At 29.7% G+C, this 27558-nt stretch overlaps 1 protein-coding gene across 5 annotated transcripts in view; it reads right to left on the reverse strand.

Annotated features, from left to right (window-relative positions):
• LOC129956829 (inaD-like protein) overlaps positions 1-27558 on the reverse strand; it is a 924555-nt gene that overhangs the window by 684198 nt on the left and 212799 nt on the right. For all 5 annotated transcript variants that reach the window (XM_056068787.1, XM_056068794.1, XM_056068783.1 and 2 more), the window contains one exon: positions 1854-2085. In XM_056068787.1, coding sequence (XP_055924762.1) covers positions 1854-2085 — 232 coding nt within the window. The remainder of the gene's footprint in view (positions 1-1853; positions 2086-27558) is intronic.

Raw genomic sequence — 27558 nt, forward strand, 5'->3', positions numbered from 1 at the left:
TATTTTTTATACAATTTTCGACAATAAATTTCATTGTTGCAAATATGTTCCCATTACTTCATCAAATTTTCAATCATGTGATTTTCTTCCGTAACTAAAAGTTAAGAAGGAAAAATTCTGCACATTATATGCGAAGTTTACGTGAAGAATAGGAAAATAAAGTTACATTAGCGTAAGACTATGAATAACAAAAAGACGGATTTATGAATAACAAAAAGATGGATTTACGAATAATTAATTTTTAATGGCGCTATAATGTCACGGTACTCTCCTAGATTAGCAATACTTATGAAAGGCAAAAACAGCATAGATATTAGGTTATTAAAATAAGAAAACTTTCATGACTATCAGAATTTGATAAAGATTCTTTGATGAAAGAATCATGCATAACAAATTTAATTAATATTAAACACAATCAAAAATTTCGGCAAACTTGGCGATCGGCAAAGGCGACAACTAAAAGTAAAAAAAGACATGAAATACAGAGAGACGGGGGAGGGAAAAGGACATTTCCTTTCACATGCTGCACATATCCAACATTTTGAGTCACTAATGACTAACCTGACACAAATCGCTTATAAGCAAAAGGACTTAATTCCACCATTAAGTAGTAAAGTTAAGAGTCTGGTTTCGTTAGAAACTTGTTAAAGCATCCTTCAGGAAATCTAGGTACTTGGAATTCAATGACGATTATAGCAAGTAAGATAGAGTGTAACACATTTTCACAATAATTCATACATTCATAAATATACGGAAGGTTAATTTCTGTATATTTATAATATTTTACCTGCTGTTATGGTTTAAAATATGAGTGGATTTCAATAAAGTCAATGAAAGAGTCAATTACTGTATTAATTTAATAGGGAAGGAATATCACTGAGATCCTTTATTATTCGGCAATTTAGCCATTCTGCCTGATAACATTTTGATAGTAAACAATTTGAAAGTACAAAAAAAAAATCTATACGGTAATTCATTAATTAAATCGAATCAGAAAATTCTGTAACTCATAGTCATACAGACAGATTTAAACCCAGTTCCGAAACTTTATGTGGAATATTTTGAAATTAATCATATTTGTGAATAACTATAGTTTCATATTTCTCAATTACAAGTCGAAGGCGAAATATGTGATAGCAGCTTCCTGGAAGGAATTCCAATACATCTTAAAAAAATTTTCGGATTCAACATAGAAGCCATTAAAGGTAAATTACCTTTTCGAAAACCAGAACAACCTGACAAAAAGCTAGAACAAAATAAACCATTCATAGAACAGAATTGGCTACGATTACTTTATTTGTACTGCACTATATTATAAGTACTCATGTCCATACACATACTATTTACTGTAAGGTCAAAAATAATCGACATTGCTCTGTTGCAGAATAAGAAAATGATATTTGGCAAGATTTAACCAGATTCAGGTAGAAAGACAAAGGAATTGCGTTGTGAATGCTCCTACTAAGTGTAATGTATCTGACCCGCCAAGAAGGAAAAAAGGATGTTCAGTATCGTCAGAGTGAAGCCAATCCAGTTTCCAGACAATATTGAGAAAATACGGACGTTCCAATTTGTAGATCGGACAATTATTACATTGGAATAGAAATAAACCTTCACAAAATTTGTCGCCAGACAATATTATGTAAGAAATTGTTCACCATGCATTACAAAATCCACTTTTCTAACCACAAAAACAAAGAAATCCAGATCACAATATTATATCATTTCATCAGATCTGCAGCTTCATAGAATTCCTATACTTTTGGCCTACAGCAAATCGAATTGAAATGGATCCAATTTCAACATGCAGTACTTCATTTCACATTGATCTGAGGAAGCAAAAGTCTACTTACTACCATATCTGAGCCCTTGGACGCGTCACTGACTGCGGAAGGCGACCGCTCCAGAGACACAGCAGTCAAGGAGCTCTGCTCTGTGGTCGCGATTCCACCCCGTGCCACGATCAGTTCCACCAAGCCACGAGCCTGTTGTAGGATGCTGATGGCCTGCTGGTGGGAGATGTTGCTGTCCAGAGGCTGACCGTCGATCGCCAGAATCTGGTCGCCTTCCTGGAGGCGACCATCTCTGCAAAATGAAAAAAATCATTAATTTCAGAGATACAACACATATTACCAAAAAAAGTCATATATATTCATTTAGACTACTTGTGTTTCATATAAAACTAAATTTAAATAAAAAAAATTTTCTTTATTAAAGAGCGGTATGTAAAACAAATGTCGTCTATAAGAAAATTAATCGACACAAAGTAACTGGATTTTCTAATTTGTCAAATCTTGTAAGAATGCTTCATAGAAATGTGTTTACAGGAAGAAAATGCGTCAATTATTCTATGATGAATTTGATGTTAATTGAAATTATTATTAGATCGGATGCATTTTGATATAATTCATATGCTTTAACAAACGAAATCGAGATTTGTAATAACATAATCTATACTTATAATAAAGCTCAATGTGTGTGTGTGTGTGTGTGTGTGTGTGTGTATTGGCGCTCTACAGGCCAGGACATTTGACATACAGCTATCAAATTTGGTACATGAATACCTTAGAGGTCGGGAATGTGCACCTGTGGTCCCTTTTTTTGAAATTTTAATTATTAATTAAAAACTAACTTTCCCGCCAAAAAAATCTTCCATTTTCCCCACCGCCAACTTTTCCGCCAAAAAAATCTTCCATTTTCGCCACCGCCAAATGAGTAAGGCTTCCGTTTGTTTTTTCTCCCAACAGTAATGAGGCTAGGGTTAGTATTTTTCGGCGGATTATTTCAAACGATTCTGTTTATTTTCTAAATGTTTGATGCATTTAAAATTAAACAATGTTAATGAATCGATCCTTCAGATTCATTCTGAAGTACTTTTGAATTAAAATAAAACAGAATAAAGGAAATTAAAAATTTCTAATCCGCATAGCGTTACCCCAACTGGCGTAGAAAAAAAATCACGTATTTGCGTTACGTAACTGGCGTTGAAAATTCACGCATGCGCTTTGTGTTCTTAATTCCGCATTGTGTTGACGAATTATTATCAACGGATGCGGACTGGATTAAAATTTTTTTAGGTTCGTTGCATGCTTTTGTAACTAAAATGTATTTATGTTAGTTATATATTTTTTGTATATGCTAATAGTTTTAAGTGCATCGTTTTTTAAGTAGTTTTTTTAAAACCTGTTTTAAACCGTCCATTTTAAACGATTCGTTTCATTTTCTTAGTGTTTGATGCATTTAAAAGTAAACATTGTTAATTAATCGATCTGCTCATGATGAATCTAAGAAAATTTTGTTGACAAATTCTTGAGATAATACGTAAATTGAAAAAGATATTCTTTAGTGTCCATAAAGTTTAAACGCTGAGTGACTATTTTCATTAATCAGATTATAAAAAAATTCTTTGTTTCAGTAAAAAATATTATTATATTAATTGCAGATTAATTCTTTCCACTTTAATTTAAAGCATAAATTTGACGGGTGCTAACAGAAAATTAGAGAGATACATATTACGTTATGACTGAAGGCCTTTATAATATTATGAGTGAATTATATGACTATCAAAATTTGAAGTTTTAAAATATTTTGATGAAGAAGCTATTAAAGTAGGAATTGCATAAAATATTTAAATATAAAAATTTTAACGAACATTAAGATTGGCGAACCGGCTGGTCGACAAATTCTTGAGATATTACATAAATTAAGAAAGATATTTTTTAGTTCCCATAAGGTTTAAATGCTCAGTGACTCTGTTTTCGTTAATCATGTTATTAAAAAAATTAACATTTATTGACGAACACGAACACACTGATATTCACCGTTACTCTGATTAGATGTTATAAAATCTGAATAGATAAACATAAGCGTGTAAACAGTTGTGCGCCGGTTTCTATGGCAACACAGCTGGAAAGGGAAAAAAAGTTTCTAAGACAGAACATCTGCTTTACACAATTTTATAGAATAACTTTTCCCCTTTTTCGTTTCATTTTTTTAAAAAATTACTTATTTAATAAGAACACCTGCTTTACCCAATTTTTTAGAATAGTTTTTTTCCCCTCTTCGCTTGCTTTAAAAAAAACATCTATACTTATATATAAAGTTCAATGTGTGTGTGTGTGTGTTGGCGCTCCACAGAAAAGACCATTTGACCTACAGCTACCAAATTTGGTACATGTATACCTTAGAGGTAGGCAATGTGCACCTGGGGTCCCTTTTTTAATTTTTAATTAGAATTTTAATTATTAATTAAAAGCTAACTTTCTCGACAAAAAATTATTCATTTTCCCTACCACCAAATGAGTAAGTTTTTTTTTTTCCCAACAGTAATGAGGCTAGGCTTAAGATTTTTCGGCTGATTATTTCAAAGGATTCTGTTTATTTTCGTAATGTTTGATGCATTTAAAATTAAACATTATTAATTAACCGACCTTTCAGATTAATTCTGAAATACTTTTGAATTAAAATAAAACAGAATAAAGGAAATAAAAATTTCTAATCTGCAAAGCGTTACCCCAACTGGCTTAGAAAAACTCACGCATTTGCGTTACCGTAACTGGCGTTGTAAATTCACGCACGCGAATTGTCTTCTGATTGTTGACATGACAACCATTATCAACGGATGATTTAAATTATTTTTAGATTAATTGCATGCTTTTGTAATTAAAGTGTATTTATGTTAGTTATATATTTTTTGTATATGCTTATAGTTTTAAGTACATCGTTTTTTAATTAGTTTTTTTAAACCTGTTTTCAACCGATTATTTTAAACGATTCGTTTTATTTTCTTAGTGTTTGATGCATTTAAAATTAAACATTGTTAATTAATAGATCTGGTCATGATGAATTTGAGAAAATTTTGTTGACAAATTCTTGAGATATTACATAAATTAAGATATATATATTCTTTAGTGGCCATAAAGTTTAAACGCTCAGTCACTGTTTTCAGTAATCATATTACAAAAAAATACTTTGTTTCAGTAAAAAATGTTATTATATTAATTGCAGATTTATCCTTTCCACTTTAATTTAAAGTATAAATTCTATGGGAGCCAACAGAAAATGAGAGAGATACATATTACGTTATGACTGAAGGCGTTTATAATATTATGAGTGAATTATATGCCTATCAAAATTTGAAGTTTTAAAATATTTTGATGAAGAAGCTATTAAAGTAGGAATTGCATAAAATATTTAATTATGAAAATTTTAACGAACATTAAGATTGGCGAACCGGCTGGTCGCCAAAGGCGGCTAGTTATAATCATAAAATTAAAATTGGAAAAAATGCATGACTTATATTTCAAAAAATTTTAATAAAAAAATTAAAAAGCAAATAATGAAAGCTGAAAGACATTGCAAGTTATTTTTACAAGCAAAAACTATTAGCAAAATAATTAACAGATATTTCTTTACTAAAAAAAAAAAAATCTCATTAAATGCATTAAAAAACAGTACAATTAATAACGAAGCATGTAGGCTTAGGAATAGGATAGAAATAATAACATGTTGAATTATAAAATAAGTAAATTCAGAGATCACAAAACACCTTCCAACGAAAACATTATATATTCCTAAGTTACAATTAAGTTGAATAAATTAGCTGATAAATCTAAAATAAAAAATTAAAATTAATGCGCCGGTAACTATGATTGCCTAGTGTGTAGGTAGAACGTAAACACGTATATTGAAGTAAATCAATTACACTAAAAGCAACTTTAACAAGAAAAAGAAAAGCATTTCCAAATAAATCAGGCAACATAAAAAGAAAGGCTTCGTCGTCTTAAAATTTTTCAAAGACTAAAGATTATTTTTCAAAGAATGCATCTTCACAAAACTGTGTGTTCAAAAAAGATGACCGAAATAATCGATGTGTGCATTCGAGTATTAGGTAAACACATTCTGAGAGAAATACATATACATCAAGACGGAATTCTTCAAAACACATTGAAGAAATTGTTTACACGACTCCCTTATAATCTATTGCCCACATCTAAATAAATATATGTTGTAAAAAAAAAAATCATTCCGAAAATTCTCAAATCTTCTAAGAGCACATCTCGTTCCTTTGGAGAATCAAAAATTGCGCGCATTAAATATTCTGTTAGTTCTCAAGATCACAAGAAATTTAATACTGTCTCAGTGTAATCATAGGAAGAAAAAAAAACCTTTAAGTATCTTTTCGTGGAAATTTAAACATTTAGTAAAATAAATTTAAAAAAATGGGACAAATATAATACTAAGAAAGTAATACTGTTGCATCTTTAGTTAAGTATCAAGTTTTCTTATTTTTAAGTATGATTACTTCGACTCACGCGAAAAGAAATGGACTGTCAAAATAATCTCGCGAATGTATTCCAACGAAAAAAAAAACAAATAGGATTCTACTGAAACGGAGGACAAGATGTATGAACCAAACAAGGACTAACACATGCATTCTTCGAAACATCTTTTATTCATGAGTATCTATAAATGTATTCCCTTCATTTTTTTCAAAGTATAAAAAAAAAACACACAAGTACATTTTCATACGAGTGCTGTACCGCTTCTTATTTTTATATTCATCCAAAGAAAGAACACTAAGTAATATCCCGAAAAAGCAGAAACATATAATGGTAGGAGCTTAATGGAGAATACACTTTCCTAATATTGCATATACACTCGTAACAAGGTATTAAAATAGAGTGTCTCTCTTAAAATTGCAGACACAGAACTTAATATTTAACACAGGGTTCCACAGCAATTGAGAAAGGTTTGAGGCAGGATATAAGTTGAAAATCATTAGCTGCAAGCATAAGAGTTGTAGCCAACCAAATTTATCACAGCATAACATCATTTCTCACAAGGTTTCTAAACATTTTCAGCAACATTTTTAAACCAAATATTTTTAATATATAAAACTGCACAAATAAGGTAAAAAATTAATTTTTTTTAATGATTTCAAAAGCATTTTTCTAACTTTTTCTAGCTTTTTATAATGTTCTACTTTAAATAAATTATAAAACTTTCATTCTATAATTTTTATGTAGCAACTGAAAAAAAAATCGAATACGATTAAAACTACCGTTTTTGTGAAGTATGTCAATATTATTGTTTGATTTGATACAAATATGTCATAATATGTCGAAAAGGAAAGATTTCAATAGCTCCTTAAATGTTCCATTAAAATATTATGTTTGATTAATTTATAAAATCAAGAAATAAAACTATTTTAAGTTTTATCTTATATGAAAAATTTGATAATTCCATAAAATTCAAAGATGAAAATTGGTGTCAATGAAATATCTTATTAAAGTTAAATATTATATGTATAAAAAACATAAGTAGAAAGTAGCAAATTAACGCATTAACACTATGCCGTCTGGAGACAACTCGTTGTTGCCATGGAAAAATTATCGGGTAAATGCCGAAGACATCACATGTCACGTAAATTTTTATTTTATAAATTTTTATCTCATTTTATTTACTATCGATTATTATTTATATTAGGAACATTATTATTATCTTAATAAATTAATTATTTATTTCATGAAGATGAAATTTATGATCTCCCGAAAACCTCGTAAAACCGCCAAACAAAAGAATTCCAATAAGACGTGCGGAATTCTTTAATTTCGTATAAATTAAATGAAAATTATATACGTATACTTTCCAGTTCCAAATAAATATAATTTCTTTTAACATAATTTAGATGAAATGAATTAAAGAGTATAATAAAGTTATTAATATGTTATAAAAATCTAAATCACAGTACAATATTAAGTTTAAAAAATGTACCTGCTGTGCAAAAATTCTCATAATATTCATACGCAAAATGTCAGTAATAAAAATCCTTTGCTTTAAAAATATATATATATCAAACTAGCGGAAGTGGTCACTCCAAAAAGATATTCATTGATAAAGACGTTATCCCAGAAATGTCCTGCAAGGCATTGGTGGACAATAATTATAATATTAACCTTTAACGTGATTTTTTTTTTTTCTGAATCTATCGTGTGATTTTTGGCGAAATTTTTGGCAATTAATCCCAGCCATGCAGATTAGAAAGCAATAGATGCGAAAATCGAATGTGTTTTAGACGCGATTTCCAAACCGATTAGAAGAAAATATCGACACAAGACTACACTTGTAACAACCACATGATAAATTCCACATATTTAAGTCATTGCGTTTTTGAAATTATCATGTTTACATGTTTGTGAAAGTATATACTGACAGACAATCAAGCCCTCGTTTAGATTCGGTTTAAACCGGTATTCACACTATATGTTAAATCGTGTACCAAATTTATCTTGTAAATTAATATTCAAACACTCCGCCAAACAGATTTTCTCTGAACAGACTTCGCTCAAAATTTCACAGAAATTTACACATTTGGTCTAAGAACTGTATACTAAATTTCATCCGTCAAGCTCAAAAGCTTCTTGAGAATCTTTGTCACAAAGAGACAAGTTGACAAACGGACATTGTCGAAAAATGTGTTTTTCAAAATCATGGAGGTCTAAAACGTGGAGATTCGTCAAAATCTTGAGTTCGAATTTTTGACGATTGCAAGATTTTCTCTATACTATTTATACGAGAAAGTAAAAATTATGATGCACGTAATTATATGATTTCGGGAATCTAATAATATATAACATTTAAATCACATTCTGTAGCCTAGAAACTCTTGAAATGTAATGAAATACTTACAAGAAGCAATTCCACCATAAAAATAAAATAATTCCATTTTAAAAGAAAGTTAAAATGACATTATTCACTGGCTATTCAAACAAAAAACAATGTATCAAGTGAAATGTATTCAAGTTCAGACTTTAGTTCTATAGTGTACGATTTTTCTAATTCCAATAAAAACAAATATGTAAATCTTTATTAAAAAAAAATCCCATGTAATTTTCTTTCAATATTTTAGTTCAGTTAAGCTTAGTTATACTGACCTAACCTTTGGAAGCTATATTAGGACTTTCTTTGGAATGGACCTTGTAATGTTGAACTGTGGTCAGATGATGAGGGTAACATCTGAATTGGTACCTCCTTCACAAAAATTGGAAATCATACATAAGGAAGCAAAGTTAATCCACGACGTCAGATTTAACGTGCACCAGAATGTAAGATATACGGCGGATCTTTGGTGAATCAGGTTTCAACCTGAAATTTTCTGTTCCAAATTCTCTGTTGATTTTTTTTTAAAAAAATGGCAAATTCTATTAATTAATTATGAAATTTATTCCAAGCTATCTGAAAAATGGAAAAAAAGGCACTGCTGCAACAATGAATCTCTGCAAAGGACAAAATCAGGCATTTGTTTCCGAAATGAGCTTTGACAAAAATAGAAAAAGAAATTTCCTTCATAAGTTTGCACTGAGAAGATAAAATTATTCAACTGAATATTTAAATCCATTTAATTAAAACTTTCTCCATCAAAAACTAAAAATTGGAGATCCAGGATTAACTTGTAACAAGAGGCACCAGTTAAAAGAGAGAAAAAAAATAATAATCCCATATCAATTTCAAGCAATTAAAATTAACGGGTCGAAAGGATAATTCCTCACCCCCCCCCCCCTTTTTTTTATTCCCTGAAAAAGAAAATAGTAAGAAGAGGGAAGGGGGAAGGCATGGGAAGCTCAGAGGTAAATAAATGCATTTCCACACCATCTTATCTTTTAGATATTAGCCACTTTTAAATTAAGAAAAATTCATGACTGAGGCAAGATTATTAAACCCACATTTTATTTTTTGTTTTTTTAAGAAAGACGATATACTGGAAAATTAATGCGACTTTAAATAAAATATGGATAATTTCTTTGACATCCATTGTTGTATTATTTCCTTCATCATAAGTATTTCTAAATAAATCCCGAATAAAATTTTAAAAAAATGATTCATTTACTTCCTCTTTAATTTTGAAGAAATACCGATAATTATTTCCAAAAGAGCAAAAATACAATATTATCGTCTGATTAACGACAAATCATAAGTTGGCACAGATTAAAAAACTTTTTTGTACTTAAAACTAATAAATGATTTGTTACTGCATCGGGTGATATTCCTCCCTTCTTTAGGTTCCAAGTTTTCATCCAATTTTTATTACACTATTCGCTGCCTTTGGTGGTTAACAGGTTTGTCAGAGATACTGTTTGAATTTAATTTCAAGAAATCCCTTAAAAAATGTTATTTCCATGATTCAGTCAACAATCTATAGTTACGATTAAATTATTAGACCATTTTATTTTAATAACCTTACGTATGGAGACGAGACCCACGATATAATAACGCTATTAAAAATATAATTGCTTACTGTTCATTTCTGTATCCTGAGACGGCCATTTTTCGACGATTCCATCTCACTAAGGGGTTGCGCATTTCCGGTATTTTATTTTATAATTAAATATAAATATCTCCTCCATTCATTATATTCCTCTCACCTCTATTTTGTCTCACATCTCTTCCTGCCACCCTTATTTTGTCCTCCTCTCACTCCTATTTTGTCAAATTATTCTTCTCACTTTTTTTTTTATTTTTATTTTTCTCCCAAATTAAACCCATCCTAACGTATGCGCAAAAGCGCGGAGGATTTTAGATTCGGTTGTCAAACAATAATTCATCTATTTTTTAACTTTTACATAGTTGCAATTTCAGCTTTTAATACACGAAGTACAGAGAAAGTATTATAATCATTTACAAAAAAGAAAAAATCGAATTTGAGATTTTGAAGAATTTTCACATTTTAAATCTCTGTAAGCTCGAACAACAAATTTTGACATTATGTTTATCTGTCTGTACGTTCGTGTCTCTGTGGCTCAACTCAATTCAAAACGCTAGATGAATGAAACTCGACATTTGATCTTTATATCAAATTTATAGATTTCCATTAAATTTCCACGGAAATCCATTCAGAGAAAGTTCGATTGTACGAACATAATCTAACACATTAATTCTACGACGAAGACAGCTAGATGGATAAAGGTACACAGATTTAATATCTAATGTGTAGATACCAATCAAATTTGGAACCAAATCCGTAAAGGAATTTACCGTCGATCGATTATTTTCCGCCTTTCAATATCTACTTTCACAAACATGTGAATGTGTAAAATCAAAATCGCAATGATTTAAATATATGAAATTTGGTATGAGACTTTGTTGCTACAATTGTAATTCTATGTCAAATTTTGGATTTAATTGGTTGGAAAACACGTCTAAAAGACAAACTCGGTTTTTATGTACAATTAAAAATATACCAACGACTAGTCATTAAAAAATTACCCAGGGTCAAACGATGAATTCATTAAAAATGTTAAATTCAAATCAAAGATCAATATTTCATAATTATTATTCGCTTGTACTATACAAGGCATTCGTGGCATTACCCAAAGTCATAATTTTATACGAAGGGAGGAGACAACACCTTCATCGTGCGAGAACGTTTCGGGAAGACCATACCGATTAGTTATTCGTTTTGTAAACTGCAAAGGTATTAAGGAAAATATTTCTTCCTTAGCTTTCAACAATGGCAAAACATTTTCGTATTTAAATAGTTAATGAAAAAATGAAAGCAATTTACACTTCGACGCAGAAGAATATTGAAAATTAGAGAGAATTAAATTTTAGCTGCTGGCCAAAAATCGGAAAAAAAAAAAGAAAAAAAAAATTGCACACCTTTTAAATTGGTATAATCAAAAACTTTTTTTTTTTTAAATCATGAAATGGCTCGAACTCATTGCAGGAAAACCTCAAAATTAAAATTAATTCCGAATTTGTTAAAATTCTAATTAAAATATAATATAAAAAACTGCTTCTAGCTGTGCATTTTCATCCTCCAAAATTTATATGGGCCAAACTTAGTAGTTATAAGTCAAATGGATTGACGTATAAAGCACACACACACACACACATTCATCTTCATTATTAATAGAGATAACAGAACAATATGGCACAAACAATAACCAGAGATGTTAATTTACCAGCACTTAAGTATTGTTCTCATTTATTTGCTTTTTGTAGCATTAAGTTTTCACAATCTAAAGCGAGCTTAAGCAAAATCGAATGGAATAATTGTCTGAAATAGTTCATCGTACCACCAACCTAATGGATGCCACCCTTCAAATCTGTCAGAACTCATGAAAGTATAGAATATATTTTAAAAACAATGCGTTCTTGCGAATTGAACAGATTCGTGAAAGCTGCAAACTTTCATAAGATAATAACACAACGCCGTCTACTGGAAGAAATTTTAGTCATTCATTTTCTCTATCAGATCAAAATTCAATAACTATGGTAAGTCTCTCGCAGTTGAGAAAGTTTTGATAAGCTATTTTATTTCTCACAATTTTTTGGAGTCCCATCAAAATTATAATTTGATGACTGAAATTTATGATTAAATTATAAATATTAGTTAATTTTGATGATCGAATATATTAAATAATATTTTTTGGAGAACAGAGTTAAATAAGAACTAAAAAAAAACTTAGGCACATCGAAAAATGGTGATTTTTCTTATTCTACTGAAAAAACACATATCGATGCTAAATCATACGGGAGAACTAAACACCAAAAGTAAGGCACGTAAATAAAAATATCAACAGGGACGCATGAACCAAAATAAAGGATTCCAAGGTACAGTGAAATAATACTAAATTGACTTAACGTGTATTTCTGAAAAACCGGCTTATGGAATTTCTGAATGCTTTATTATAAAATGACAAAATTTCAGAATTTTAGTTAGCATCAAAAATTTTATCCAATTCAGACTGATGAATATGAAGTTTGCACAGCTCAATAATGAATCATTTTGTGCCTTTCCCATTTTTTTTTATTATTATTATTCAAAATACAATAAAATATATATTAGACATTAGAAGAAATGCCCGTCCTCCAGCACAAATAAGTTAGATCGAGCAATTGCATCTTAATGCATGCAATTTAAAATAAATAATTTGCCCAAAGATAAAGTAATATTTTCAATGTTCACACATGCACGCATTGAGAACTAAAGTAATGCTATGATAAAATGAGCGGTGCAGAGAGGAAACATATTAAGCTGATTACACATTAATATAACAACAAAATACGAATTTCATAATAAAATACATGAATACCAACATATTGTGTGTATTAATCAGAAATGCACAGAATGCACAGAATTCCGCCTCCCACTGAAGAAAGGGGGAGGGGATCTCTTAGTTTATAAACATACAATAATCCGATGCATTTTCGACTGCCAAGAAGATTCCTAATTCACACTATTAAAAGCATTCTCTCAATAAAAAATTAAGAAATAATTATAAAAGGGTTCTTAATTATATATTCCTTATTTCATATTTTTAAACATATATCTTAAAAACATATCAAGACTCCATTCCAAGCACATTATAAAAGGTTGAATATAAACATATCATGTAAAAAGGATTAAACTGCTTTGTTTCTACACATTCTAATGTTTTTAACCCTTTTTAAATCGGTGGTATATATCTTACCACCGCTTTAAAATATCTTGCAAACATTGTAGCACCAAAACTTAGCAAAAATGGACAAAAGTGTCATGTTCAACATGTAAAGTTCAATTTGTGCAGTTCCTTGTTTTATGTTGTTTCACCAGAATAATTAAAAATAATGCAATAATTAAAATAATTTTGGTAATTTACACTGTATTTGGTTTTCCTACCATTTATATAATGTGTAATAAATAGTTTTACAAAAATGTATATTTATTTGTGAAATTATTTGCATTTCATAGTTTTTCTATTGTCAGTAAAATGTAATTGCTTGTATTGGGCGGTGGCAAATATGTTACCGATCGTATTATAAACAACAGCCATAACAACAAAATTTTATATTATATATATATATATATATATATATATATATATATATATACTTTTTGGCCATAAATGAGCTTTTTTTTTTCTCTAATTATAACGTAAAATGTAAATTTTGAAAAAAGAAAAAAAAATTAAAAAAACTGCTTGTGCCTTTTTAGGGAGTTAATTACTCAAAATGTGATTCTTCTAATTTACTGAATTCCAAACAAGGAAAATTCAATAGAAGCAGACTCAATTAACAAAAGCCAAGAAATGAGTGGACAGGGAGCGAAATGAAACATGCTCCCTCACCAATCAGAAAGTCTATCTAACGGCATGTCGTAATGAAAGCAGTGGGTCGATCCATTCGAAACAGCATTGTCCAAACTTAACCTCGGTAGTAATCCTTCGATTTCCCCTTTTCACCCCCGTGCCCTTTCGGGGGGAGAGTTCTCAATAGCACCTGCGCCCAGCAATTTATTCCAGTCTGGTGCAGTACTTGGTGAGCGCTCGATTTAGAGACTCGAACGAATGCATTTCTGGTATTGATCAATAATGGGAACAATGCATGACTCAATATTACTTTCTTTGACAATCAAATGAAAGGAGCGGCTCCTTAATGAAACAGAGGTGGGGTTCGCACTCGCAATCAACTTGTGGATACACACGCAAAAGAGTTTTCCTGGAAGCGTATAATGGAATTACTGCTCTGTCCTGTTGAATTATTTTTTTAGAATGCCTTCATCAAGGTCTTGATGTCATGTCCACAGAGTGGGGGGAAAAAAGTACAGAACTCACAAAACGAAGATTCAATGTACTGATCGAATAAACAATACAAAAAGGGAAAAAGATGTATTTTATACGATAAATGAATTCTTACTAATAATTGCGTGGTGCGCGCGCGCACGAGAAATTAAATTCTTTGCAATTTAAAAATTAATTATTTTTTTAACCAGTTGAATTGACATTAAAAAAAAAAATAACTTAACTTAAGTTTCAGATTCCTCAATATTCCCAGGGATTACTTTCTGTAATTTTAACTTTTTAACTGCAGTATCACCTAAAGATCAGGGTAAAAAAATATATATGCTCATCCGTATTTTTGTGAAGCCAATAAACTCTAATTGACTTCGATTTGACTTCAGTTTTCTACATCGATGTGGAGAGTTTTCATTCTGGTTCCTAGCCATAGTTTAAACAAAGAACATTAAACTAAATTTAATAAGATTAACTTTTGTTCTAATAAAGAAAATTAATAAAACTGCGATTTGAAAATAATCATCTCTTATTGATCTGACAGAAAGTTAGACACACACACACATTGTGAGTGCATATTATATTATATACAGAGAGAGAGAGAGTACAATTTTAGTCTTTTGTTCAATCTTGCTTCGAAAGATATTTGAAGCTGTTTTATTTCAATCAACATAAAGAAAATCAAATCATACAGACAAAACAATGTTCACAATAAATTTTTAAAAAAAAATCAAATAAAGTTTAAAAATCAGCAGCAGTCAGTCAAACGGACCTTTGAAAACCTAGAAATTACCAAACAGCAAAAAAATGTAAAACTAAAATAAGGAAATCCAACATCGATTAACAAGAAGTAACCGATGGAGGAATTGTCGACCTCTCGAAATTTGTAACAGATTCACTGCCATCAAACTAATTACATAAATAATATTCTTAATGCAGTTTGAACAAATATGATAACAAATATGTAGAAACAGAATCTTCATTCTAAAGAAATTCTGCTAGGTAGAATTTCAAATATTTAATAGAATATTATGCAAAAAAAGGAAATTATTACAATAAATATTTTTAAAATTTGAAAATGTTCGAAAGTGATCGAATAATTCAGTCATTTTAATTGGAAAAATAATAATTAAATGCAACATTTATGGAACGCAATTTAATACTACGAGCAACTGCGTCCAATCAAACTGATATAATGTGGGGTAAAAAAAATTGCTTTTCAATAAAATACTTTACTCAACAGGAAAATTGAAACTTATCAACTCATTTCAATAAAAACAGAATCAAAAAGTATGAAAACAAACACTAATGACATGCATATCATCATGTGTTACATGGCATCATATATTTTCGAAAAACAGAAATGATAAATAGCTAGAAGGGAGGGAAAAAACAGATTACGGCGTTGAGAAAAGAAAAGTTACATTTTCCTTAATATTCATAGAAATATTATTCATTTTCAAGAGAACTCAAGATATTTATGATGAAGTCAAAATTAGTAACATACTCTTAACAAGAAGATAATAAGCTTCCATACTATCCATAAGGCAGACTAAAAAGAAAAGATTATTTCTGTATATACCCAATAGACGGCCAGGATAAACAGTACACTGCCCACAGGGAATGAGTCCATGTAACTATCCTGTCATTCTCACGCTTCTGGCAAGACACATAGATTCTCGGTCTGAAGACTGCACAGGATAAAAACTGCTCTCCAGGACATTATTTATAGCTTTTTCAAACAATTAGTGCCTATATATACCCAATCGCCTCTATAAGACACATTGCAAAATACTTTTGGGATACCACTAGACACATTTTTTGTTACTATTAGAATTGCAGTAAATTACATCGGGCTGCATTATATATTGAATAAAACTTTAGGTTGTTTTATTCCATGATTTCTTTTGCTTAGAGAGCTTCTGAAAAGATTATGTTTTTGGAAGAAAGAATAAAAACCATAAAATGCACAAATGCATAGAAAAGCAACTTAGCATCGGGGGAAATACTTTTTGTATAGGAAAGAGATCGAATTAAATAAGATGTATATTTTTTATATGAGCCAAAGAAAAGTTAATAAATTAACGACAGTTTTAAAATGTGGAACAAAAATTTTAAAAAATTAATTTTAAAGATAAAGAGTTTACAAGAGTTATATACAAAATTCGATATATAAAAATTCAATATAAAAATATCATTTTCGAATATACTTAATTTACTTTAAACAGATCTTTGAGTCATAAAAATAAAATGTGGATATTAAATTAGCTACCATATAAATATAAAAGGAGTATCTTATAAACAGTTTGCTATTTTTATGAATTATTTAAGTTTCGGAATAAATCTGACTTTTATCATTATTATTAGACTATATATAAAAATGTCTATGAAAGTTCTCATTATTATTTTCTTCTTATAGTAGCAATCTCAGGTAACCATCTGGTTCGCTAGAAATTTGTGTTATATTTGTATTCAGATAAATCATTTAGATATGTCCATTATTTAATCAAATGATGAGACATTAAGGCCGTGTTATTTTAACTGCCTCTTGCATGTGCTCTACTTATTGTGCACAAGAACCTACCTAATGGAAACCAATCCAAAGGCATCATAATTCTCATGAAAATGTAAATATCTGATTTATCTATCTTTTAAATTTCGTGCAACTTCATTTCCTTGTAAACTACACAGATATAAACAGAATCCTTCTTCCTTAGTTTTCAACAATGGAGGAAAATAGCGCAAATAAATATTTAATGAAACATTGAATTTAAGTTTAATAATGCAATCTACTGTTTGAAATTAGGTGAACAGATTTTTTTTCGAACACCTAATTTGGTGCACGTCTAAATCTGTTGTAGTCACAAAGTCCTCCAAGTCGAGACAATACCACTGGGGGGGGGGGGGGGGGGTACTGGGTCAGAGGTGATCATCCTCTGATTCAAGTCTAAATAACAATCTGTAGATAAGAGAATGAAATGTATGAATGAAGTTCGTCCCGTGAAAAGGACTGTGACGCATGTGTAATTAAGACATTAAGACGGCCTCTAGGCCCTAGATGGCGCTACTGAAACAAGAGACGCTAAAACTCGGCTTAAAACCGCTGGCTTCATCACCGGGGTTGTCTATACCAAGTACCATAAGCAACAATAACAGGAAAAAAAATATTTTTAAAAAAACTGCCAACATTCAACAAAAATTCTCATTATTATTATAACTGTACCAATAAAATTAATTTTTGTACAGTAATATTTTCGGTAATAGGAAAACGCAAAAATTCAGCTTAATTTTTAAATAATTTAAGTTTTAGTTAAAATTTCAACAACAAAAATTGATCCGAGGTACACATTCCATCCTCCAAAGTATATATTTGTCCAACATACAGACGCACATCCATCCTTATTTTAAGTATAAACATAAATATAGATTTCAGTTGTTATCCAAAGAAACAAAAAAAAATATACTTATACTTAACTATCAGCATGAAAATTAGTTCAAATAAATGCCTAAGTCCAAAAAATGTTAAAACCAAAACACTGAGCAAATCCATGCAACTTTGCTTTGATGTTTTTAGTAGAAATATTAGCAACCCACTGCAAATAAAATCATCAGCAAAATCTGGAATGCATTTATAGACTTCTGACACGTCTTAGTAAAAAGAAAAATGAAGAAAAAATTCTGTTTGCCAAATACATAATTTTATCATGTTAATATTGATAGGAAGATACTGCGATTTTCGTCATCATTTTTTTTAATGAATAATTTTTTCATCATCCTCTTTCTCAAACTCAACTTAACTCATTATATTTTTCTGCGAGATCGTTGTGAATATGTAATTAAAAAATTTAATTGATAAGAAAATAACTACATAAGTAAATAGAGGAAACTAATTACCCCCCCCCTTTTTTTTTTCAAAGTGAATAAAATAAAACAGTTTAAAGCAGTCTACAGCTAATGAATCGCATATGAGATCAGATTACACATCGAATAGGGATTGCAATACCGATATACCGGACTACCGAATACCGGTATTTTGAGCCATTTGTACAATTTCGTAATACCGGTATTCACAAGTTTAAATACCGGTTTTTCGGTATTTACTAGAAATTTTTACAATTGTCTCCACTATATGTTCAGGTATCTCGAACATAGCAAAATAGTATACGTTTTTGTTTTTATGTCTCCCTAACGGGCGAAATTAATTAGCCAATTAATTGCTTAAATCTAAATTAGCGAAACATGGATTATCCCTGAAAGAAAATATTTTATCCATAACGACTGTTGGGGCAACAATTATGAAAAAAGTTGGAAAGTTGATTGGTGCAAATCAGCAGTTGTGCTATACACATGGAATTCAATTAGGAGTAATAGATGTATTATACCAAAAAAAATAAAGAACAGAAGAATTCAAATACTGTGGATATAGAAATTTCGGATTCCAAATTTGAAGAGAGTAAGAGTGAGAGTGATATTGACGATGAATGTAATGACAATGTAATTGTTGAAGATATTGCTAATGAGGATGAAATATTAACCTATCAAGAATTGCTTCCTATAATTTTTAAAGTTCGAAAAATTGTTAAGATATTAAAACGTTCCCCTATAAAATGATATATTACTAAAATATATACTAACTGAAAATAAAACAGAATATATGTTAATATTAGATTCTAAAACACGTTGGAACAGTTTACTCTTAATGATGGAACGATTTTTGAAACTGAGAAATCCAATCCAAAAAGCAATAATTGACTTAAACCTATAAATTAATTTTTCAGATAGTGAATTCGACTTAATATCCTGAACTGTAGCAGCTCTACTTCCAATAAAACTGACTGTTGAGGCATTATGTCAGAGAGATTCTAATTTATTAACAGCTAATGCAACAATACATTTCATGTTGCAGTCACTGAAAGAACAGTACACATCACTATCTGAAGAATTATATATTACATTGAAAAATGGCACAAAAGGTAGGCATACCGAAATAGAAAATGTCTTATGGTATTTACATAATTATAATGATTTTAAAAATGAAAAAGAAGAAAAGAAAATAACCAATTCAAATCTGATTAAGTTTAGAGTAAATTTTCTTAAAATTTTTTTAATCACAAACCTATCCACATTCAGAAGAATTCGGTTCAATTATCGAAGATTATGATGTCACTACTGTCGATAGTGAAATGGAATTGTCTCTTGAACAAAAATTAGAATTAGCGATAAATAAAAAAAATTCAACGAACCAAAATACAATACAGAAATCAGCTATATCCAAAACCTTCCGACGAGAAATCGATTTGTTTGAAGATGAGGGATTTAGAGGTAAATACTTGGAAAAAGTATATCGCGCATTGCTAACAGTATCAAAAACTAGCGTAGATGCCGAAAGAGCGTTTTCGACATCTGGTCATTTTTACACAAAATTACTTTTCAGGCTTTATGACAGTACAATGGATGATTATGTTTTTTAAGATGACATTTCAAAAATTTGTAATAGTATCATAGACTGAATAGTGATATTTACACTTTCTTTGTGATTTACATAAATAAAATATTTCTTTACTTTTTTGTGATTATATACTGTTATAATTTATAAGTTACAAATTATTTTTTGTGATATTTACGCTCTCTAACAAAACTGGCAAATAAAACAAAGAAACCCCTGTGTTTTCTTTCTTTTTCTAAAATTTCTAATACCGGTATTAAGATTCAAAAAATACCGAATACCGGTATTGAAATGTTGGTCCGGTATTGCAATCCCTAACATAGAAATATGCAGGATAAAAAGAGACTACTAGGGTCAGATTGCTTTCCTCAAATTTCTGTTTTATCAGTAAAGCGTGTCGGAAAAAAAGCACGTTATAAAAAATTTTAAAAAATCTCGTAGAACTTTAAGAAAAATCATGTAAACAGTAGAGGTCTTGTTCATAATAACGCATTCAATAATACAGAATCGTCTGTAAAAATAAACATGCATTAAACAACATTATTAGTTTCACGACAGTTCTGAAGAGTACCATCGCAACTAACAAAGTGTTACGAAAAGGCAAACTTATATATATATTATATATATATATATATACACACACAAAGAAAGAGCTCATGCATAAGAAATTACTTCAGAAAAAATTAATGAATTTGATTAAATGAACATTTTTCTTCAGTTTATTATTAAATTTTATTTTTGTCTGAGTTACTTAACAAAGCATATGATATATACAAATGAAGATTCAAATTCATTTCTAAGCCGAAAAATTTGATCATATAGATAATTAAATCGAAGTATGAAAAATAGCAAAATATAGAAAAAAATACATAACAAATTTTATTGATTAAGTTGTTGAAATGGCTATCCAAAACAAACTTGTATGTTTGTAGCCTGTCTTATAACCGAGGGGGTGGAAATTTTAGAAGTGGTTTTGCTCAATTTTATTTATTTATTTTGAAAGTTATTACCTGAGAGAAAAACTTAAAATTAAAAAAAAACTGAATGTACTAATGAGAACTATAAGATGAGCAATAGAAGGTAAGGATAGTTTAATTCGACCAGGAATAAATTTTTTAAAAATTTCAAATTCGAAAAAATATTTCATTTTTTTTAAAATGTGAGTTATTTTTTTGAAATTTCACTAACATCCATATTATTTAAAAAAGATTATCTTCTAAAACTTTAAAAAAACATACTTCAGATATCTGTCTAATGTAGTTTTGTAGGAAGAAAGTGGGTCGTAGAAAAATACCCATTAGTATCAATCGTAATTCCTAGATCGAGGAGAAAAAAACCCTAGAAGGGTTATTTAATTATTTCATATCAATAAGAAATAAATGAGAATAATACGAATATCAACCAACAACTCAAATCAGTAAAAATAAGAAAAAAATCTTACTTGAAAGCGAATGATTTTCAAAAAGCAATAAGCTAAAGTATTCGCGAGCATAAATCGTCATCGGGAAATGAATTCAGACATATGAATTTCAAGTAACGCTAGTTAAAAAAAAATTGTTAAATCGATTATTATGACACCAACTGAAATCGTTGAATAATACTTTTAGAGTGGATTCCAACACCCCCGATTCTCGCATTATGATTGATAGAAAAGAACTTATAGGACTTTTTCTACGTCCTGTTTTATTTTTTCAACAAAGGCGAATTTTTCAAGAAATAATATAGATACTGACTAGAGAGTTTTATGTTATTTCCTTTCTATGTAACACGCACCTAAGTGAAATTCGAAAAATTTCGCGCAAATTTAAGAAAAATGGGGGGGAAAAAAACCAGTTTTGTACAATAAAAGGAAAATGTTCATTATGCTCTATACTCATATCATAAGGCATCTTAATATTTACAACTTCATGATTTAAATTTTATTTTCCAGTTAACAGCTTTTTTATTTTAACACGATAAACTAAAATTCAAACTGTAACCCTCTTCACCCCTTATTCGGTAAGATTTCATTTATATAAAAGACCTCAATAACTTAAACCAATAAAACTGCTGCGACATATTTTTTTCCAGGAAGAGTGCAATTCAACAGTACTTAGACATTTTTGCACCGAAAAACAAAATAAAAAGATAAGGGCAGCTACCTGACTTTATTTAATTCAAAAACTATTTCCTACAAGTCATACAAAAACTATTTTTAAAACAGAATCAACGATTTTCATTGATTTTCAAAACGAAAAGCACAGAAGCAATTTCTGCAATGATAGCAACCAGATCACCTGCAACACCTGATAGCAAATTTAACAAATGTGGCAAAAAAAAAAAAATATTTATTGAAAAGCAAAGTCCTTAGAACAACTGAATGCATTTTGCAAGCTGAAGGCGCGAAAGATGATAGACGTCAAAAGCTCTTCAGTGCAGCCAGGGCAGCATATTAGCAGCGACCATAGTTAATAGCGAACATGAAGTCGCATAATGCGAGGTGACAGCAAAACTTCCCATAATACCTTTCGGATAAAGAGGGTCGAGGAGAAATAATCATTTCACTTCAAGTCGATTTACCACGATCCAATAGAGAAGCTGTCTGCAGAATAAAGATTCTGCAGTACCATTTCCAGGCAGGCCCTTCTGATAAACGACTTCAGTCCACATGAAAAAGGCGAAATAAATATTTTTTATCGAGGGAAAGAGACGTCTGAATCAAATGGAGTATTAAATAAATACGACTACAGCCAAATGAACTTATTTCGGAAAGTTTAGTATGATTTATCGAACTACAAAGTAACAAAAGAAAAGAACTAACGAAAAGAATGAACTAAAAAAAGAAAAGAAATAATAAAAGACAACTCCCTTAGAGGTGAGTAAATTATGATGTTTTGTTTAGTTGTCGGATACATAAAAAAAGATGATTAAAAAAGTAATTGTTATTGATTACCGATGAGACAAAGTGTGTGTGTGTGTATTTGTGTATGAATTGAAGGCCTTCAAGAAGATAGATACACTATTTGGCATATAGGCAGAAAATCTAGCACAAATGTATTTTGGGCATGCACCTTGGAGCGAAGTATGTTTGAAATTGCAACATTACAAATAATCTTTAATAACTATATCAGATTTTCGCGTTTTTCAGTAATAACTTCCTGAAATAAAAAACGTTGCATTAAAAAAAAATAAAAACATTGCATAAATATGAAAAACGTTGAAAAGTACTGAAGTAAAAGACATTGTAAAAGTATAAGGATACTGACTGCATAAGAAAAAATTTTTACATTTAAAAATTCAACAAACGTGTGCGTAATCGTTTTTCTTAGTGTGCAATTAGCGTACAAATGAAGTTTCTAGTACTTAATGCAGTTTTTTTTAACGTACTTTTTTTCAAAATTTACAACACTACATTTCGTATTTGATTTTCTTCATTTCATTTAATATTTAATCGCGAAATTTTCTGCTAATGTCGGAAAAAGGGGGAGAAATTCCCTTTATCTGCGCAGTTAGCAACATACGAAAAAAAAATACAACAAAAGATAAAATTCAATTATAAAATTTCTCACATGGGAATAACGAATTTAATAATATTGTAATATCGTGGAGCTGCACATCATTTGGAAAGTTCATGTAAATAAAAATCAGAATATGAGCAACATTATTCAAATAATATTTTCCTGTATGTATGTATATATAACCTTATTGTTGAAGGAATCAAACACATCAAATGAAGTAATAGAAAATTAACTATAATTACAACCCATATTTCCGGTGAACATATCAAACAAAAATAGCTGGTAAATAAGAAACTGTACTCAAGATGATATATTATTGAATATTACATGTCATATAATCATCTAGAAGTTCATAAATAGAATCATAAATAACTGTAAATACAAAATATTTCCTTGAAATTTTAAATATGCAGTCAAATTCGAAGAAAAGGAACGAAATGGTATATTTGCCAAAAAATGTGATAATACATTAAAAAATTATAAAGATTATTAAAAGAATCAGTGTCTAGAAATGTTTGACTAAAATAGCAACTCAAAATACAAATATTAGAATATATTATTTCCACAAAATCATACTATACATCATTATAACACGAAAAACAGATGCAAAAAGAAAAAAAAATATATATTAAAATAACAAAACGGAATATTTGCGAATATAAATCAAAGAACATAAACATTTCTACGAAGTGATTAGAAGACGGCAATGCTTATAATGTGTCCATATACAAACTTTTCGATTTTTATGAACATATACTGATCTACAAGAATTCTGCTTACATTCGATAAAATAAATGAAAAAAAGGAAAAATCAAACTGAACAGTAAAATTTATTTAGAGTAAGAATTTAACATATCAAATAGAAAGAAAAAAAATAGTAATTACACAGTTACCGTTATAAATTATGCAGGTTTGATAAAAAGATGAAGAATTGATTTAATACATTCAAATTAATTTTAAAACATGCATCAGCGTCAAACGTTTTCTTGTAATAATATAAAATAATAGTAAAATTTCATATTTCTATTCCCACAAATCAAAATAAAATTTCTTACCTTAAACAAAATAATGAAATAATCACTGAGCATTTTTTTTTTTTTTTTACGTAATTATCCGAAACAAATGCCAATTAAAATTCCAGCATCACGCTTTGCGGAGAGCGCTACGTTTGTCCTGTTCAATTCTCATTAAGAAACATCCTATCCCCCCGGACTTTAATACAATAATATCTTTCTCACAGGATAATTTCTTCACTAATGAACCAATTTGGAACAAAGGGAATGGAACAAATCAAATGGAAAGACAAAAATGATCTCCTCAAATTTCAAAGGCCCGATGAGAAGGAGGGATGAGGGAGGGGAAAAAATCAATTTCGGGTGACTTCTATTTCTAACAATCAGTCGAGATCTTTAAATTCAGCAAATGACTATGATTGAATTCATCATACAGAATGATGGGAATGTAATCCTATTATTCTCCAAAGAGAACACAAACTATGTCACATATTCTGCATTTAATAGATAGATATAAAGAAGGTGATGCGTTAAAATGAAAAATGCTTCCTCGGAATTTCTTTGAAGCCCCTCCCTTTCCCCCAAACAAAATTAATCTAATACAAAATGATAGTAATTCTTTCTTAAATAATTTTTTAAAATAAAAATGCAACCCAAATTTGTCTTCATATAGCAAATTGTCATTTTCCATCTAGCGGAAAGGAGTTTAACAATTCAAATTCAATCAAAGTATTTATTTCTTTATGATGATTTAAAAAAATGCTAGCACTAGCTAGTAAATGCCACCAAATACTGTTTCCAGTTTAAAAAAATGACACTTATATCTAAGACGAAAATAATAATGTGGGTATCTAGATTGAGTTTCCTATAATTATTTTTCCACAGAAATATTTTAAATAACGTTATTAAAATTAAAAATAGATTGTGTTAGTTCAGAATTTAAATCCAAACGTTTTGAATTTGGTTTATATTCTGATATTTTGCGTTTTTCAGGTTTCTGATTTAAAGCCTTTTTCTGAAGTCCATAGTTTTCGATGATCCTTGATGAAAAAGAATTATCGATTAAAAAAAAAAAAAAAGGAAAAACATCATCAACATCATGTTCTAACATAACAAAAAAAGGTGATTTACTAAAGAAATTCGGGAACTATTTAAGAGAACTGAAAATCTATTCACTGAAAAATAAAAAAAACATTTCATGGAAAAAATAAAATTATTTCATTTTGCGAACATCTTTTTATGTAATTTTGTTAAATATGACAAGAGATTTCCTTATTTCTAAATAAAAATTAACATACTTAGTAAAAATACTTAGTAAACTTTCGGCTTACACTTATGTCAGTGGTGAACATAGTTAATAGTCAAAAATGATATATTTGACTATCCTTTATCGCAATTAATCGTTAGTTGTCGGTTAATAAAAGAACACGAATAGAGCTATAACGCTTTTAATATTGCGATATTTTTAATGTAGTATATAATCAGTAGCGTGTCAAATATCAACAAAGAACCATCAAATCAATAAAAACTCCGGAATAACGATGTTCATTTAAAAAATATATACAGAGGCAGTAAAGATATGCAGCTTCGGAACATGCTTAAATTGATCATTTTTACATAATATTGCACTTATGTTTTTCTCCTCCTTTATTAATTAGTTTCAATTAAGCTTTTAATCTTTTGCTTAATTTTTGGAAAATTAAGTTTTTAATGGTATTATGAAGTCACTTTGTTCTAGACTCGATTAAAAAATTCACGTACATAAAGAGAGTATGTGTGAAATATTAAATGAATATGGCTACTGCCAATTTAATCCTTTTGAAAAAAAAAAAGTGCTGAGAAAATCATGCACTTCAACTTATGCACAAGGGATTCAACCGAAATTAAGCCCAAATTATTCCCAATGTAGTTGCCGGTTGCCAAAAGTTACTAATTAAAAACCGATTTTTGAACAGTTCGTAATGATACTATATTATTAAAAAACAACTAATTCAATAAATTTAATTGCAGGGGTGTTTGTGGGACCCCAAAAAATCCCCTGAAACTTTTACGGACTTACTACCGACATTTTGGAGTTTCGAGAAGGGGGGGGGAGAAATGAAAAATTACGATTATGAAGTATTGAATGACTAATTATAAAAGTTCAATTAATTACTTTTTTTGCAAAATTAATAACCATTAATTTTGCAAAATTAAGACCTTTGAACCCAGGTCACGTGATCGCACATCTGGTCGAACGAAGTCTCACCCTTTTTTTTTCTACCGCGCCTACTTGCCGAAAAGAATCCAGAAGAGAATGTCCGAGAACCGGGGGAATGAGTCATAACTCGCAATAAGGAAAGAACAAAAAAAGAAGTTTTTTCCCCCTTTTCACGCATTATCACTGCCTTTGGAGAAAGAAAGGAAAAGTTTTCACCACACACACTGACCTTGCGTTTTCTGCTTTCAAAGCAAACAAAATTACCCAGATCAAAATAAATAATTCATTATTATTCCTACTTCCTTTTGAACGACGATCCCCGGAATTTCCGGGTATCGAAGTTCAAAATCCCCGGAATTCCGGGGTTTCCCCGGAGCACAAACGCCCCTGTAATTGTCACATTAATTCCACCTTTAGTTTTTAAAAAATCTTACCGTTTGATAATGCTATCTAAAAGATTTTTTTTTCCCATGTAGAAACACAAGTTTATAAAATGAGGTCTACCTTTTAATATTTTGGATCGCGAAAATTTATTCGATTGGGAACAAAATAAAATTTGGAAAATTATTCAATCCAACATTCGAGGACTTACAATGAAACATCTCTATCCAAAGAATTCTTTTAATATATATATACAGGCTTTTAAAAATAAAATAGGAAAAAGAATTCTCTGTAAGTCTAACCTTTCTCCTATTCTTGTGCAAAACAGAAAATTCAAGAAAACTTTGTTCGGCGACTAACGTGTAAATGATTATCCTAATTATGCCTTTGGGAAGCATTAAGCCGAATTACTATTGTTTCAGTAGCCATTGAGCCAAATGAGAGTTTTTGCAGCACTCTGAATTCC

The sequence above is a fragment of the Argiope bruennichi genome, chromosome 2 (assembly GCF_947563725.1).
Source record: "Argiope bruennichi chromosome 2, qqArgBrue1.1, whole genome shotgun sequence".
Taxonomy (NCBI): Eukaryota; Metazoa; Arthropoda; class Arachnida; order Araneae; family Araneidae; genus Argiope; species Argiope bruennichi.